This window comes from Muntiacus reevesi, chromosome 3, assembly GCF_963930625.1.
Source record: "Muntiacus reevesi chromosome 3, mMunRee1.1, whole genome shotgun sequence".
In the NCBI taxonomy this organism is placed as follows: domain Eukaryota; kingdom Metazoa; phylum Chordata; class Mammalia; order Artiodactyla; family Cervidae; genus Muntiacus; species Muntiacus reevesi.
The window spans coordinates 22778856-22796092 of NC_089251.1; the positions used below are offsets into that span (position 1 = coordinate 22778856).

The 17237-nt window shown below is 40.1% G+C and overlaps 1 protein-coding gene across 1 annotated transcript in view; it reads right to left on the reverse strand.

Annotated features, from left to right (window-relative positions):
- The window catches only part of NBAS (NBAS subunit of NRZ tethering complex), a 312486-nt gene that overhangs the window by 122935 nt on the left and 172314 nt on the right, over positions 1–17237 (reverse strand). Inside the window, exons 36-38 of the mRNA XM_065928602.1 lie at positions 8400–8567; positions 5064–5177; positions 4620–4743 (exon numbers count right to left, since the gene is read on the reverse strand). Coding sequence (XP_065784674.1) covers positions 4620–4743; positions 5064–5177; positions 8400–8567 — 406 coding nt within the window. The remainder of the gene's footprint in view (positions 1–4619; positions 4744–5063; positions 5178–8399; positions 8568–17237) is intronic.

The following is a 17237-nucleotide window of genomic DNA, read 5'->3' on the forward strand; positions in this document are numbered from 1 at the left end:
GGGGTGACAGTAATGTTCTGCATCTTGAAAGGAGTCAGGGTTACTTACACAGGGGCTGTGCTTGTCAAAACTCACAGTCTTATCTCTACACTTAGGATTTTTGCATTTCATTGTTTATAAACGAAAAAGATAAATAATAAAACTTGTAAAATAAAAAAGTAAGAAATATTGACTAGTTAAAGATACACACAGTGCATGTCAAGAGGCAAAAAGTAACAATGCCTACAACTCTGAAATATGTCAGAGAAAGAAGCTGTATTTGGTGGGAGGACTAGAGCAAGGGTAGTAAAATATTAATTGTTGAAATCTAGGTGGAGAGTATATGGGAGGTTCACTGTAGAAGTTTCTTGACTTTTCTACGCATTTGAAATTTTCCTTAATAAAATATTTACAGAAGAAAAGGGGGGGGAAATCCTTCTGAAAACAGGGTCAAATGCTCAAGCTCCCCAACAGTTATTTCCCAAATGGGGCTCCCTGTAGACAAGCATACATGTAGCTCTTCTCCATCACTCAGGCAGCTGAGTTTCCAGCCACACAAAGCCTGTGACCTCCCTGCTGCTCCAAGATGGGAAAGGCCACCATCACTAGTGCCAGGTACACCAGCATCTCCTATGTCCCCAGGTTGAAAGGAAAGGGATCAAATCTCTTCCCTGATCCTTAACGCAACTGTTTGTGGCATCTTTTTCTCCCACAGCCAGATCACAGCTCACTAATCCCTACAACTCAAGTGCTGACCCAGAACCCCTCCTGACTAACAACTGAATTATTGAAGGAAACCAACTTGGGGTGGGGGGGCTTGAGGGGGAGATGAGAGGGGAGAGACGGGAGGAGGGGAAACGGGAGACACATCATAACTGCCCACACTTGACCCCATCCCAACTTTCTCAGCAGCCCTCACTGAGGCTCAATTCAAACCCCCACATATAGGAAGCTTCTCAGACCTTGAATCTGTGAGCCATGTGAAGCTACATATGACAAAATTATCAATGAGGATCTGAAGTAGACCAGAAACCACAGGGTTTCAATAGGATGGGATCCACCAGATATCTTGCTGGCTGTAGACTGTACCGCAGTGATTTTTCATTACCATTTAAGACACATGTATTTATTAAAAAAAAAATAATAATAATAAAGACCTGTCCTACATTTAGCACTGTGTATGAATTTAATTTGCAAAGCTTATTTTCTAACCTTGCAGAAAATACACTGCATTTTCTAGACAAGTAATACAGCCAAAATCAGATGAAATCTATGCCTAAGCCTCCAAGCACTAATTCTCTGCAAAATAAGTGCCCCTGGAAAGCACTGTATGATAAATTTAATTCCAGAATGGAATTCACAGAGGAAAGCTGCCCATATTATTGATTTAGAAATCATTAGCCATTAAATCATTCATTTAGCTAAATAAATAATGATCAATTTTCTTCAGCTAGTCTCCATAAAAAACCTTTTCATCAACTTTATTAAAAAATTCTGAAAAGTAAGATCGTGTTGGGAAGTTTAATTTGTATCATGACCTACTTCTGAACCAGAGTCAGGAGTCACATTTCTATAATTTTTAATTTAGGTCATTTAACCTATAATCATTCATCAAATCTGTTGAGTTTCTAACAAATATTTGATACTATAAAATAGCTAATGATATCTGTCTCAAATATATTAGCATCTTCAAGAGAAACCAAACATGACTATTTTGTAATATATGGAAATATCAAATCACAATGCTATATACCAGGAACTAACAATTCTGTAGGTCAATTACACTTCAGAAAAAAACTCACAGAAAAAGATTAGATTTGTGGTTACCAGAGGCAGGGGGAGGGGAAGGTAGAATTAGATGAAAGGAGTCAAAAGGTATCACCAACTTCGAGTTATAATTGAGAGTTATACTCCAGGTACAAGGACAGTAGGTGGCTCAAGGACCAATGCTTCAGTGAGTGATGTACACATGGTGAGAAAGGGAACAGAAGGGGATCCCCGATTCATCATTAAGTGTGTTACCCCCCAATCCACACGGCTCCTCCACAAAAATCTATTTGCTTCATGCTTCTAGATCATTCTGAAGCCTCATCATTTAGTTACCAGCTACCACAAAGATGATCAGGTACTTTAAGAACCCCATGAAAGGGAGAGGCCAAATAATCTAGAAAGCTGTGCCCCACCAAGACCTTATTCTCAAGTACTCTCCACCTTCCTCCAAAAACAGCTCTGAAAAACAGCAGAAGCTTTAATAAACTGAGAAAACAGTGTGACAGAGTCTCTCCAAGGACACAGCCATCTTTCAAACCTTTAGCATGTGGTTCCATTCTCTTGCCTTTTTCTGAAAGAGGTACGCAAATACACACACACACACACACACACACACACACATGTCATAAGCTAAATCATAAATTAACATATTCTTGACTGGAGATGTATTAATATATCTTTTGTTACCCAAATGTTATTGACCAGAGTGTTTCAGTATTCACTTACACAGCAAATTGCTGGTCACAGGCCTTAGGTTCTGCAAAATCCTCTAATCGATAATGTGTTAAGATATTACGTAAGTCAATGTTTCCAAATTCCTGGTTATTAATTCAGTCCTTTATTACAGCAATTAACAGATGGTATTTCCATGTCTAGCCAGTATTTTCTTAGGGTCTTGGATTTTACCTGTATAAGCTATTCCAATAATCAATCATAATTTAATTCATGAGTAATGTATTACAATATTTTTGAAGAAAAGAAAGAAGTAATAAATAATTAAAAGAGGAAGCAGTAATGCAACTATACTCTTAAAATATATTCAATATCACTTGTAAGATGTGTCATGATTTAGCAATAGCTTCTTGGAGGCAAAAAAGAAACATGAATGTACCATCAACTATGACTTGAACATTAATTTCAGAAAAGCAAGGAGGAACCTAAAGAGCCTCCTGATGAAGGTGAAAGAAGAGAGTAAAAAAGCTGGCTTAAAACTCAACATTCAAAACATTAAGCTCATGGCATCTGGTCCCATCACTTCACAGCAAGTAGAAGGGGAAAAAGTAGAAGCAGTGACAGACTTTATTTTCTTGGGCTCCAAAGTTTCCGCAGCTGGTAACTGCAGCCATGAAATTAAAAGATGCTTGCCCTTTGGAAGGAAAGCTATGGCAAACCTAGATGGCTTATTAAAAAGCAGAGAGAGCACTTTGCCGACAAAGGCTCGTCTAGTCAGAGCTATGGTTTTTCCAGTAGTCATGTATGGATGTAAGAGTTGGACCATAAAGAAGGCTGAGTGCTAAAGATTTGAGGCTTTCAAACTGTGGCGTTGGAGAAGATTCTTGAGAGTCCCTGGACAGCAAGGAGATCAAACCAGTCAATCCTAAAGGAAATCAACTGTGAATATTTGCTGGAAGAACTGATGATGAAGCACCAATACTTAGGCTACCTGATGCAAAGAGCCAACTCATTGTAAAAGACCCTAATACTGGGAAAAATTGAGAGCAGGAGGAGAAGGGGCCAAGAAAGGATGAGATGGTTGGATGGCCTCACCAACTCAATGGACATGAATTTGAGCAAACTCCAGGAGATAGTGAAGGACAGGGAAGCCTGGCATGCTGCAGTCCAGGGGTCGCAAAGAGTTGGACTTGACTAAACGACTGAAGAACAAGGCAGAGAAACTATAGATCCTGATATGCATTTCAGAACTGAAGAAAAACAGTAACTTTGTAAAAACCTCCAGTATCCCAGGCTCTGCAGAGTATTTTCTTCCTCTCTTTCCAACTGCATATAAATAACAATTGAAAGAAAGGATGATCTAAAAATAAGTTATAGCATCAGGTTTCCAGGAACATGGCAGTTCTATTCCCCACATACATTTTTCCAAGTTTTACTCCACACTGCAATGTGTTCCATTAAAACACAGCATCACCCAGGCTCATTAGCAGTTATAGGTTATATGGAAGTCCTGGACAAGACTGCCAAGAAAACTGTTTTTCCCTTCTTTACTCCTTACAGATACCTGGAATATAGACAAGATAGCTGGAACCCCTGTTGTCTTTAAGTTCTGAAGTACCTACTAAGGCTGGCAAAGCAGAAGGAGAGGGAAAATGGAAAAATAAAAATAGTCAAGGCAATTACCCTGGAATCTTGAAAAGAAGTAAGGAGGAAGAAAAAAGTACAAATGGCCAGCGGTCTTTGGTCAACTGCATACATTTTCATTCTTTTCAAAAAATTTCATATGGAATGATATGGCACCATGCAGAAAATTCTTAAGATGAAATACACATCTATAGTTCATGAAACAGGTACATAAGAGTTCTTGATTAACCCATAAAACCAAGAAAGAAAGTAGCATCTATTGAATTCATTATTCTGTATCATTCCCTATAAGAATCACTTTACATGATTAGCACCCTAAATAGGAATTGTATCTCATTCATCCTTTTAAATCCTCAATATTACAAGTATCCAGAAAATAGTAGGTACTCAATAAATGATTTAAATCAATGAATAAATAAATGTATGAATGATGATGTCAAGTTAAGTTATTTAAAATTACTGAAAATGTTCCTGGTTTTCCTAACTCTCATTCATTCATACAGAATCACCTATTATTCTGAGTTACACAGTCAAGGAACTAGAACCTTTCATACCTTCTGTTGTTGGAAATACTTCTTCTCCTTCGGTTTTAGTTTCTGCCAGTTTCCCAGTTCTCAGCAACACTTCTGCAAGGCTTTCTACCGGGATATGCTGATAGGTGTCATAGGTCACTTCAGACTAGACAAGAGAAGTAATGACATCATTTGATGGGATGGCTTTTTCTCTATGAAGATATTCTTAGAAAAGATAATGATAGGATTTTTATCTTCTCATAACTTGAATTAGAGCTTCTCACTTACTAAAGCATATTATTCCACGTAAAATTGTAAAACAGATTTTAGTCTCATAACATGTTGTAACAAATCACATAAAACCAATGCAAAATATGAGTATGAACAAAAGAAGTACATTTCAAAAAACTGCATATTTTGTTTGTAGTAAAATGCTCACAACCACCATGATAGTTAAATCTATGTTCTTAGGCACACTGCCCTTACCTCTACAACAAAGGGATTGGAGATGACAGATTCATAAAAAGGATGACAGCCTTGTTTTTCTAGGCCTTCATTGGCTCTGGTTCCAATTTGATAACCACCACCAAATTCTTGACCCTAAACAGAACAAAGTGAAGATCAGTAGATAAAAGAGAGTTGGGAGGGGAGGTGGAGGAGGAAAGGAAGGAAGAAAGAACAAACAGATTTCAGGAGAAACAGATGAACGTGTATTGTGTGAGCTGAAGAGAGTGTATCAGAGCGACACCGAAACCCAGCGGAGAATATTAAGAATCATCACCAAGTTCTACGGGCAGTGCTTCAACCTCACCCTGAAGTGCTCTTTAATTTTTCTGGTCACTTTGACATCACTGAATCAGAAACACTAAAGCAATCGGTGTTACACACATGGCCAGTTTTCTACACAACAGTCAGGATAAACTTTCTAAAACATCATTCTGTACATGCTGTTCACTTGCTCCAAAAAACCTTTAGTAGCTCTGAATAATGCAGTTAGCAGTATCAAATCTAAACTACACAGAATAACATTCAAATTCACTAAACGCTAATTACCATTAAAGGTTAACACTCCATGCAACTACTCTGTCCATTCTACTGGCCTCTATGCCTTCCTTCTGTTACAAGGATAATGGTCCACGCTGACTGCACACCTCTCCTCCCAGGCCCGCCACAGACCACACCTGCTGAAACCACAGCAGATGGAGGCAAGGTAAGACTGGGCTCCCTTCACCAGCCCCATCTCCCCACAACTACAATCCACACGAACACCTTTATTAGACTGGTCTTCAGTATTCTTCATTAGCAATATTTTAGTATCCCTACTATGGTTAATTATCTTTATGCTTTGCTCTCCTCAAACAGACTGTAAAGCCCCTTACTGGAAGAGCCAAGAAGACATTCACCCAATCCTCCAAAGTTCATGGAGCACTTACTTAGGGCAAGCACAGCCTAGGAAACAATCAAGCTGCTGCTGCAAATGATGTTAAAATAGTTTCTTCAGAGAAAACTATATACTAGGCACAGTGCTAAACACTTTATCTAAGACGTTGTTGTTGTTCATTAGCTCAGTCATGTCCGACTCTTTGCAACCCCATGGACTGTAGCATGCCAAGCTTCCCTGTCCTTCACTATCTCCCGGAGCATGCTCAAACTCATGTCCATCAAGTCAGGGATGCCATCCAACCATCTCATCCTCTGCAGACTCCTCCTCCTATCTTCAATCTTTCCCAGCATCATGATCTTTTCTAATGAGTCAGCTCTTCACATCAGGTGGCCAAAGTATTGGAGCTTCAGCATCAGTCCTTCCAATGAATATCCAGGACTGATCTCCTTTAGGGTTGACTGGTTTGCTCTCCTTGCAGTCCAAGGGACTCACAAGAGTTTTCTCCAACACAACAGTTCAAAATCATTAATTCTTCAGCATTCAGCCTGCTTTATTTAATGGTCCAACTCTAAGACATGAACTCTCAAAAAGCCCCAACAGGTGAGACAGAAAATAACCCTAATCAAAATCCAGTATGATGTATGCAGTGATGAGATGCACAGACTTCACCCGAAGTCAAGCCCACGGCCCATCCGTAAGTGGTTTCTTCTGGGTGATTATCCTCCATTCTCTCTCCTGCATGTCCCATGTTCAGACCGTCAGCAGGTCCACAAAGGTACACCCTCAAACCAAACACCTCTCATGTCCCTCATGGCTACCCTAATATAAGCCATCAGCATCTCTCAGCTGGAGCCCTGGAAGACAGATCCATTTTTTTGTTTCACTACTGATGACTCTCCACACAGCAGTTAAACAGACGTATGAAAAGTAACCTTGGATCACACGACTGCATTGTCTGAATTTTCAAACAACTCTGTGTTGCTGAGAAGCAGGTCTGCAGTTCTCTTCACCATCTATGGAAGGCTTTACATGGTGGGTCTCTTCACCATCTCTCCAACCTCATTTCCAGCCGTCTTCCCACTCATCATGCTGCTCTCCCTTACCTTGGCCTGCTTTCTCTTCTACAAAGACATCAGGCTCTTTCTTCAAAATGCACTTGTCTGCTTCGCTCACTCAGGTTTCTGCTCAGAGTGATTCCTCTTCTGAGAAACTAACTTCCCTGTTGCAATCAGAACTTCACTCCTCCGGTATCACTCACTATTACACTACCTTGCTTAAGTTCTCTGTAGAGTACTCATCACCACCTGCCATCTCATTATCATACAAATATTTTATCTGTTGGTTTCTTTTTTGCCTCCACTGAGACATGGGGGACCCAAGGGAAGGAAATCAGACTGAAGGGTTTCCCCACTCTATTTCCAGCGATGAGCACAACATCTGACAAATGGAACATGCCTGGTAAGTATTTGCAGAATGAATGAATGAGATACTCAAGTGTTCGGGATACCTTTATAAAAAGGCCCATGCTTCTTTTTCCTGTTAGTTTTCCAGTGTGTGGCTAAAGGATGGAAAGCAGCATGAGGATGCAGGGAAGACAACAGGGACACAGTGGGCTAAGATGTCACAGAAAGCAACCTCAACGCTTGTCCTGACCTCTACTCGCAGAAACATGAAAGAATCGGTTAAAACGTTCTCTTTACCTAGAGGCCCCACTTAAGACTGAATGTTTGTGCCCCACCCTCACCCCAGACTCATATGTTGAAATCCTAACCCCTGTGTAATAGTGTTAAGAGGTGGAGCCTTTGGTAGGTGATTAAGTCATGATGGCAGAGCTCTGGGAAATGAGATTAGTGCCTTTATAAAAAAGGAGATCCCAGAAAAGCCCCTCACCCCCCTTCTACCATGTGAGGACACAGCAAACAGAAGGCATTCTATGAACCAGGAAGCAGGCCTGCATCAAACACTAAATTCTCCAGGGCCTTGATCTTGGACCTCCCAGTTTCCAGCACTGTGAGAAATAAATTGTCTGTTGTTTAAGTCACCCATTCTAAAATATTTTTGTCACAGAAGCTGGAGAGAACTAAGACAGCCCCCAGACTGGCTCCTAGAGCTTCTCTTCCATTACTGCCCTACAGAAACAGAGCAAAAGAGAGAAAGCCTTGATAAACATCATTTTCCTTTTCATCTCAGTAAACTTCAATTCGGACATATAAAACAACGTTACTTAAATCTATGTCGATGTATTCTGCAAGTATAGTATGGTAGCAAATTACAGTCTATAAAATCAATTATTCATTCCCTATCTGATGGGAGGCCTAGATTTCTTAGGAGATTAATAATCTAAAGAAGATAAAGTAATAGAAACCAACTGAAGAGCATGCTAATGAACAGATATAAACCACCCCAACTGCTTTAGGAAAACAGAATGCACCGCTCACTTGAAGGGGTCGTAGATAAGTCAAAGACTTCTTCCACCACTGCCCATCGCTGACAGCCTGCAGCACCGCCTTGGTGGTGGTGGTGGTGTTGGAGAGGACTTTCATGGTGGTAGCGGTGGTCCAGTGGAACAGGTCGGCTGAGTTGCTGCCTGGGACACATATTTCATCCTACATTTAAAAAAAAAAAAAAAAGAGAGAAAATGGCAAGAGTGAAAAGAAGAGAACAGAGCAAAGAGTGATAATGAGACTACTTGGAGTTATCAGACATGAAATTAAACAGATTTAAAAATCCATCTTTACCAATAACAACAACAACAACAAAAATGTGAAAGCAATATTAGCATACTGTATTTCTTGAATCATTTACAAAAGAAAATTCAGTAAAGGAAAATACATCTTAATGCATTAGTCACAGAATCTCTTTCCAAAGTACTTATAAAGCAAATAGTGGGTTCTTAATTTTTTTTTACTAATCTAATATCCTCTGATGAGATACTCATGTTTGTTTTTTGACATTTTAAACTATTTATGGTTTAGATTAAGAAATAAAATCATTCACTTCAACAATGCTACTGTGACCCAGACAAAGGTAGAAGATTCTGATGATCCACCTTTACATACTGAAAGGCATTTTGTTTTTCATCTAAACAAGTGGATGATTAATAGCATTTAAAAGGTTTCTAATGTGGTACCTCCTGCCAATCTCAAAGCAATCAGCCACAATTCCAACTCCCCATGTACTAACCCAAGAAGTTTCATGGGGAGAAAAATGCCAATATATCGACATTTGTTTAAATAGAAATGACAGTGACCACAGCTGCTTTTGATCAAAGAAAGGTAAATTTGTTCTATGAAAACCCAGCCTCTGGTTTAGTATCTACTTCTACTTACCTTTTCTTTAGTATTCTAGTAAAAGGAAAGAAAAATTAAGGTCTAGTCTTGCAATTTTAACAATTTTCTTGCCACTAATAGAAGGAGAGTTTAGTTTGGGTATTTGGGTCTATATCACATCATTCATTAATGTGTTATTTGAGTAATAAAAAATGATAAATCATGGAACCACTCAATAATTACCAAGATGATATCACAACACACACTTAGGAGCAATTCACCATTTTAGACCAACTTGACAGCCTCCATATATGGTGGGTAGAATTATGGCCCCCTAAAATACCTGCATCCTAATCCCTAGAACGTGCAAATATATTAGATTAGATGGCGAAAGACCTTGGCAGATATGATTAAGGACACAAACCTTGAGGTGAGAAGATAAATCCTGAATTATCTGAGAAGAACTAACCTAATCACATGAGCCTTTTAAGCAGAGAACCCTTCCCAGCTAGGGTCACAGAGAGATGCCCTGGGAGAAGAGGCAGGAGACACGTGAAGCACATCATTGCTGGCTTTGGAAATGGAGAGAGGCAGACAAGAATTAAAGAATGTGAGAAGCATCTAGAAGGTGAAAAGAAACTGGAGGTGACAGACAGCAAGGCAATGAGGACCTCAGTCCTGCAAACACAAGGAATTAAATTCTGTCAACAACATAAATTAGAGAAGGAAATGGCAACCCACTCCAGTATTCTTGCTTAGAGAATTCCATGGACACGGGAGCCTGGTGGGTTACAGCCCATGGGGTCGCAAAGAATGGGACATGACTGAGCAACTAACACTACTAACAACATGAATGAGCACGGAATCTCCTCCAGAGCCTCCAGAAAACACAGTCCTGTGGGCACCCTGACTTTGGCTGAGATCCTAAGCAGAAACCCACCCAAGCCTGCCAGGTTTCTGTCCTATGGGAATTATAAGAACTCGCATTGTTTCAAAGCTGCTAAATGAGAGTAATATGTCATAGCAGTAAAAGAAAATGATTACATCATGTTGCTATACTTACAATTTCTAGAAAACCATTTTAATTTTATTCTTAGTATTAAAATGAAATGTATTTAAGCTGCATTAACTGATACTTAAAATTTCCTCACTGGGCAGTTGGTTAACTTTTCTCAAAAGATTTTCTATTCTTTTAATGAGAAAAAAAAAGTTGTATCCCAACACTAGAAGAAATGATAATTACGTGATGCAACAGAGGTGTCAGTTAATGCTACAATGGCAATTATATTAAAATATTAATGTATCAATATATTATGTACCTTAAACTTATATAGTGTAATATGTCAAATATATCTTAATTTTCTAAAAAAAAATTTTAAACTCGTGTTTCCTATAAGCTTTCTGAACTTTGGGAAAGGTATAAACTATCAACTCAATGCACTATAAATTATAATTTAATTATGAAAACAACACAGATGATATGCTAAGGAAGAAAATACTCATGTTAAACTGATTGTATATAAGGGCAACCATGTCAAAAACAACTGCTAGGGGTTTAGGTGCCCAAAAAAGACCAGCACTTCTGGGTTTCAGATTTTGCAGCAGATACTGCAGCTTGCTTCACTCATCTCAGTTCCAGACACCTCCCAGGCTGTGTTGCTAGAAGCTGAGAAGCTAAAGACTACGCTTCCCAGACTCCCTAGGACTGACCTTCCTCACATGACCTAGTTTTCCTCAAACAGATGCACCCACTGTGTAGAATATGCACAGTGAAACTACAGTAGAGACTGTACTTTTGCTATTACTGTGCTTTTCTTGTGGAAAATATACTTTTTTTTCCTTTTTCCATTTTTCCTGGTCATCCTAGTTGCTCTGCTGCAGTAGTGGTGATACAAGTACCAGTGCTCAGACCCCAGCTTCACAGTAAAGGACAGTGTGGACCACCATTCTGCTGCCTTGTTATCCTGGCAGGGTCCGTGCAGCACCGGAGACAGTTGATGAGGAGGGGCTTTCGAATTCCCCAACTTCTTGTGGCAGATTTCCGCTCCCGCAACAGTTAACCTCCTCAGTATTGTTCTTATAGTTACTCTAAAAATACACCAAAGTCTGCTTCTCCAGACCTTTGAATGACTGTGTAAGACTCCAATTCTCATTAAAATGAAAAAAAAGTCCCCTTCTGCTTATAAAAGCTAGAATGTTTTCTGTTGCTTACAGCTGAACACTGATTGATTTTTTTAAAAAAAGAAAATATATTTTTGATCTGAAAGATCAACAACATCATTTTTATTCTGCAGTAGACGGTGACTTTGGCTTAAATCTCCAGTCACAATGAGGCTAAAATCTTTCTGCGAGTCTACTTCTTGGGAGTCACTTTTCCAAGGAGGAGTTGAGTCTACAGAACAGACATCTGAGCAAAACAATCATAGCAGCCCAGTGGTGGAAAACGGAGTCGAACAAACTTCCAGAACTGCCCAAACCTGTGCTGTCCAACCTGGCAGCCGGCAGATATACAGGGTGACTGCACTCTGGAGATGCAGTTGCTCCGAACAGGGGCGTGCTGTCAGTGTAAAACACACTGGACTGTAAAGACTTAGTGCCTCAATGAACAAGTAAATAAACTAGCCCACATGTGTTTAACCGCAAGGAACAAAAACTAGAACTGAATGTACCCTTTCTGGGCTTCCTAGGTAACACTAGTGGTAAAGAACTGACCTGCCAATGCAGGAGACCTAAGAGATAGGGGTTCAATCCCTGGGTCAGAAAGATCCCCTGGAGGAGGGCGTGGCAACCCACTCCAATATTCTTGCCTGGAGAATCCCATAAACAGAGGAGCCTGGTGGGCTACAGGCCATGGGGTCGCAAAGTCAGACACGACTGAGCCAGTGAAGCGACCTAGCACACATGCACGCATGTACCCTTTCTACTGACAGGCAAAATCAAGAGGAAACCCAGGGAGGCTAAAGCTTACATTCTCAGTTCTTCTCAATTTCAGCAATTAGGAAAGTCACTTTTCTGCATGCCTCTCTCTGCATGCCTGTGGGGGCTGGAGGGGGGGTTAAGGAGTCAGAATGGAAGACTGAAGCTCATTATCAACACATCTGAAAAGACAAGTAGAAAGACCAACATAGAAAAAAACACAAATCTCCCTCCAAGAGTAATCATAACGATAGCTGCCATGTCATGAAAGCTTGATATGTGTCAGGGCTTTACAAGGCCCGTTATGTGTATACTGGGCATAAACACTGCGAGGGGACATACACATACACAGAGTTGTTTCAATGGCAGCATTACTAGAAGTCTTTCCTTAATTTCTTCACTATTTGAGAAGACGGCAGGAGGCTCATTTCTTCTTCACTTTGGTATAGCACAGTCAGCTCATCACATCGGACTTAACAGAAGGAAAAAAAGCTGAGTCCAGCTCCTGCACTCCAGAGGCTCCTTTTTCTAACAGGGTCAGGACCCCGGCCAAGAAGCTTCCACTATTAGGCAGTAGTGTAGACGGTACTGCTAACCCCCTCCCTGCATCGTGGGGGCAGGGCCTGCTTACCCTGGACAGCTCGTCATTGAGTATGTTCATCTGTCTGGGCTACTGAAAGCTTTGGATTCAAGTACATTCTGCTTCATTCTGCTTCTAAGCTTTTGCCCCCAGGAACTCTGCATTGAGTAGAACTAGTAGTACACACACACACACACACACACACCCCTTTCTGAATAACATTGCCAGACACACACACACACACACACACACACCCCTTTTTGAATAACATTGCCAGAAAAAGCTCTTTGTCAGAAATAAATCTCAGAAGGAATTTGCAGTAACTAGCCATTCTCTCTCTCCCTCCCTCTATCTATGTATGTGTGTATATATATATAGACACAGAGATATAGATATAAATATGTGTGTACATATGTAAGTATACAATATAGTAAGCATCTCAATTTATGTTAGATTTTATACCTGAAAGAAAAAAACAGAAACCAATCAGAATTCATTCCCCTATTCAGCAAATACTCACTGAGTGATTCCTATTTGATGTCACACTGTATTATATTAGTCAATAAGGTGATAAAAACAAGAAGGACACAGCCTCTGCCCTTGGGAGCCTCTGAGCTCCAGAAACTACAAAGGGAGGCAGAGATGCAGACAAATCACTATGTCCTCTGCCTAGAGGCACCATCATAGAAAGCATCACAAAAGTAATATTTCAGCAGGAAAGAATTCCAGGCTTCTGAAGAAGAAATGGTGATGATTTCAGATTGTTTAGTCACTAAGTTGTCACCCACTCTTTGTGACCCTAAGGATTGCACCCCGCCAGGCTCCTCTGTCCAAGGGATTTCCCACGCAAGAATACTGGGGTGAGCTGCCATTTCCTCCTGCAGGGGGATCTTCCCAACCCAAGGATCAAACCTGTGTCTCCTGCATTGGTAGGTGGATTATTTAACACTGAGCTACCAGAGAAGCCCCCATGATTTCAGGTGAAAAGTGAAAGTGAAATTCGCTCAGTCGTGTCCTACTCTTTGCGACCCCATGGACTCTACAGTCCATGGAATCCTCCAGGCCAGAATACTGGAGGGGGTAGCCTTTCCCTCCTCCAGGGGCTCTTCCTGGTAGACTTATAGAAATAAGAGACATGAAACAACATGGAATATTGGAGGAAACTTGACTTGATTCAATGAACGTACAGAAAAGAATACACAAAGATGAAGGTCAGGACACATGAAGACCAAAGGTAGGCAGAGGCAAGACCAGCAAGAGACCTACTGACCACACCAGAGCACCTCCATCACCACCTGAACAGCATGACACCCCGGAGAGGCTTTAAACAAAAGGAGTTAACACAACAAGATGTGTGTTTCAGAAATCTTATTCCAGGAGCAGGAATCCACTAGGAGATTGGTGAATTAGTCCAAATTTAAAATAATCAGGGACTCGGGGAATTCCCTGATGGTTCAGAAGTTAGGACTCTGTGCTTTCACTGCCTAGGGCCTGGGTTTAATCCTTGGTCATGATGCAGGAGGCAGATGGGACTACCCCCCACCGCCCAACCAAGGGTAAAGTAATTGGAGATTCATTCTCTACAGATGGAAATCCCAAGACAAAAAGCAGGGGAATAAAGGGAGGAGGCTGGATCCTGCACAGAACACACATTTCTCATTCCTGAAATCAGAAGACCTCCCTGACCACATGTGGGCAGAAAAGGCTCCTTGGAGGCCAAAGGGGAGTCATGTCATGGGATATTCCTAGAATCCATCTTGGTAAAGAGATGCAGGTGCCCACATGGGAGGATCCCGAGATAAACCAAGTAAGGACTGTGAAGCAGAAAAATCACAATGACTGGCCAAAGGAAACCCGGAAGAAATGTCCCCATGAAAGTAATTCAAACTACTATAAAGGCATGCCTCAGCAACTCAGGGACTCTCCCTCTGAGTCTGCCTGTGTCTATCCACAGGTAATGTACTCTTTTTATTCCTAATAAATACTTTACTTGCTTCACTACCTTCTGTCTTTGTGGCAATTCTCTTCTGCAAAGTCGAAGCATCAGGGCCCTTGACACTGACCATTGGCTTAGTGGCTAGGACCTGGTGGTTTTACCACTGCGACCTAGCCCATCTCTACCTGGGAACCCAAGCCCTGTTCCAAGTGGCTGCAGCCTGAGGCCACCCAAGATCAGTTTAGGGAACTAAGATCCTGCAAGCTGCCTTGCGTGGCCAAAAAAAAAGGGGAAAAAAAAATTAAAAAGATAAAATAATCGGGAACCGAATTAAGGCAGTGATACTGGGACTAGAAGAGTTGACTCGTTGGAAAAGACCCTCATGCTGGGAGGGATTGGGGGCAGGAGGAGAAGGGGATGACACAGGATGAGATGGCTGGATGGCATCACCGACTTGATGGGCATGAGTTTGAGTAAACTCCGGAAGTTTGTGATGGACAGGGAGGCCTGGCGTGCTGCGATTCATGGGGTCACAAAGAGTCAGACACGACTGAGCAACTGAACTGAACTGAACTGGGACTAGAAGAGATTTCCATTAGGTATATTTGAATCTGAAATGCATTTTTAAGTTTAAATGCTTTTATTCATTTCTTCTAAAGATGAAAAGGGACTGAGGTAAGTCAGATAAACAGAGAAATTCAAGGATTCTGGATCCAACCATAAAAAAAGAAAGTGGATGATCTTCAAGTGCCTGTTCAAATCTTCTGCCCATTCTTCTGTTGGTTGTCTGTCTTTCTTATTCATTTGCAGTTTTTTGGTTTTTCTTTGTACATTTTGGATACATAGCCCTTATTAGATATATGAATTATGAACATTTTCTATTATTCTGCAGATTATATTTTATTATCTTAATGATGTCTTGATTAAAAGAAGTTTTTACACTTCTAAATTAGTTCAATTTATCAGCTTTTAAACTTATTTATAATTAGTATTTTTTTTTGTATGAAGTCTTTTCCTGCTCCAAGGTCACAAAAAATTCTATATCTTCCTTGAAATGTGGTATATTTGCTGTCAGTAAAATCCTGTCAAGAAGATATTCTTCTCCTTCTCACTCATCACATTACATGCCTATTTTTAATGTACTTGCCATAATTATGATTTTTCTGTCTTCTCAACTAGACAGTAGCTTTTCAAGGGCAGAGACAATGTTTGTTGATTACTACATGCTCAGGGTATACGAAAATTACTGAAGTATACCTTATACTATAGATATGAATAAGAAGTCTTATTTTACTGTACCTATGCTTGAAGAAACATTTTCTAAATCTAATATGTTATGCCTACAGCAACTAACTGTTATTCAGGTAAGATTTCATGTCATATTTTCAATTCTGGTTCATCTTTAGAATCTCCTTACTCGAGAGAGTTATGGAATGATTTGAATGTTATCACCTAATCCAAGTATAGAAACTAAAAAATATAAACATGATAAGAAATATGGCACTTAAGTATGAAATAACTTCATTCAGAGGAAAATCAAATCCACTGAAAAATATCAACAAATATAGGCTATAAGACAATTATACCATTTCATAAAATAAACCTAAATTTTACTCTGTTCATATGGATTGGCTAACTCAATATAAAAAACTTAAACATCTGAAACTGAAAAGTAAATGAAAATTCAATGCACAGAAATGTACATGACAAAAGGGTTTTCTGTAAGAGATCCCTCCTTTATAAGAATTACAAAAGAGAAAGCAAAATAAAAGGCTCACTTAGACTGCAGAAGGAGCATTTAATTGGGGGGCAGTATACCAAGATTATAGTGTAACCAGAGTCACTAATGAGGAAAATACTTTTATTTCAACTTCATGTAATAGGGAAAGAAAAAAGAGGTTAGGAAAATTTACTCCTGAAATGATTACTACTGGCAGTTTTTATATTCATAGTCGCATATTGCTAATTAATTTAGAGTGTATAACAGCAGAAATAGATTAATCTCCCAAACCAAATCAACAACTCCCAGCATAAAATTTAACATGAAATCTCATTAGCATCAAGTGTTACATAGCTCAAAGGTTAACTTCATAGGCACTAGTAACATTTTTCAAGTCCTACAATAGACAACATTACCAAACAGGTTCACAAGAACAAGACCAGCTCCACATGTCAAGTTTGGCTTACAGAAACAATTCTTGTTCATCAATCACTATAGTTAACCTACGCAGGAGTTGCTTTCTCTGGTGTCTGGTATTGTTGTTGTTCACTCAGCCGACAAGTCATGTCCGGCTGCCAGGACTCCCTATCCCTCTGGTGTCTGGTAATCTGAGGGTTAATTTCTAAGAAACTGGTTTGTCAAGTACAAACTGAGCTGATGGTACCCAGAGACTAAGGATCACAAACAGCTCAAACTGAGCTAAGCCACTACCCTTTCTCTTCCAACATACCTTTAAATAATCAAAAGTACTTTCCTTCACCTAACATTTCATCACGTCACGCCAACCATGCATGTGGCTCAGTCGTGTCTGACACTACAACCCCACAGACTGTATCCTCTGTCCATGGGATTATC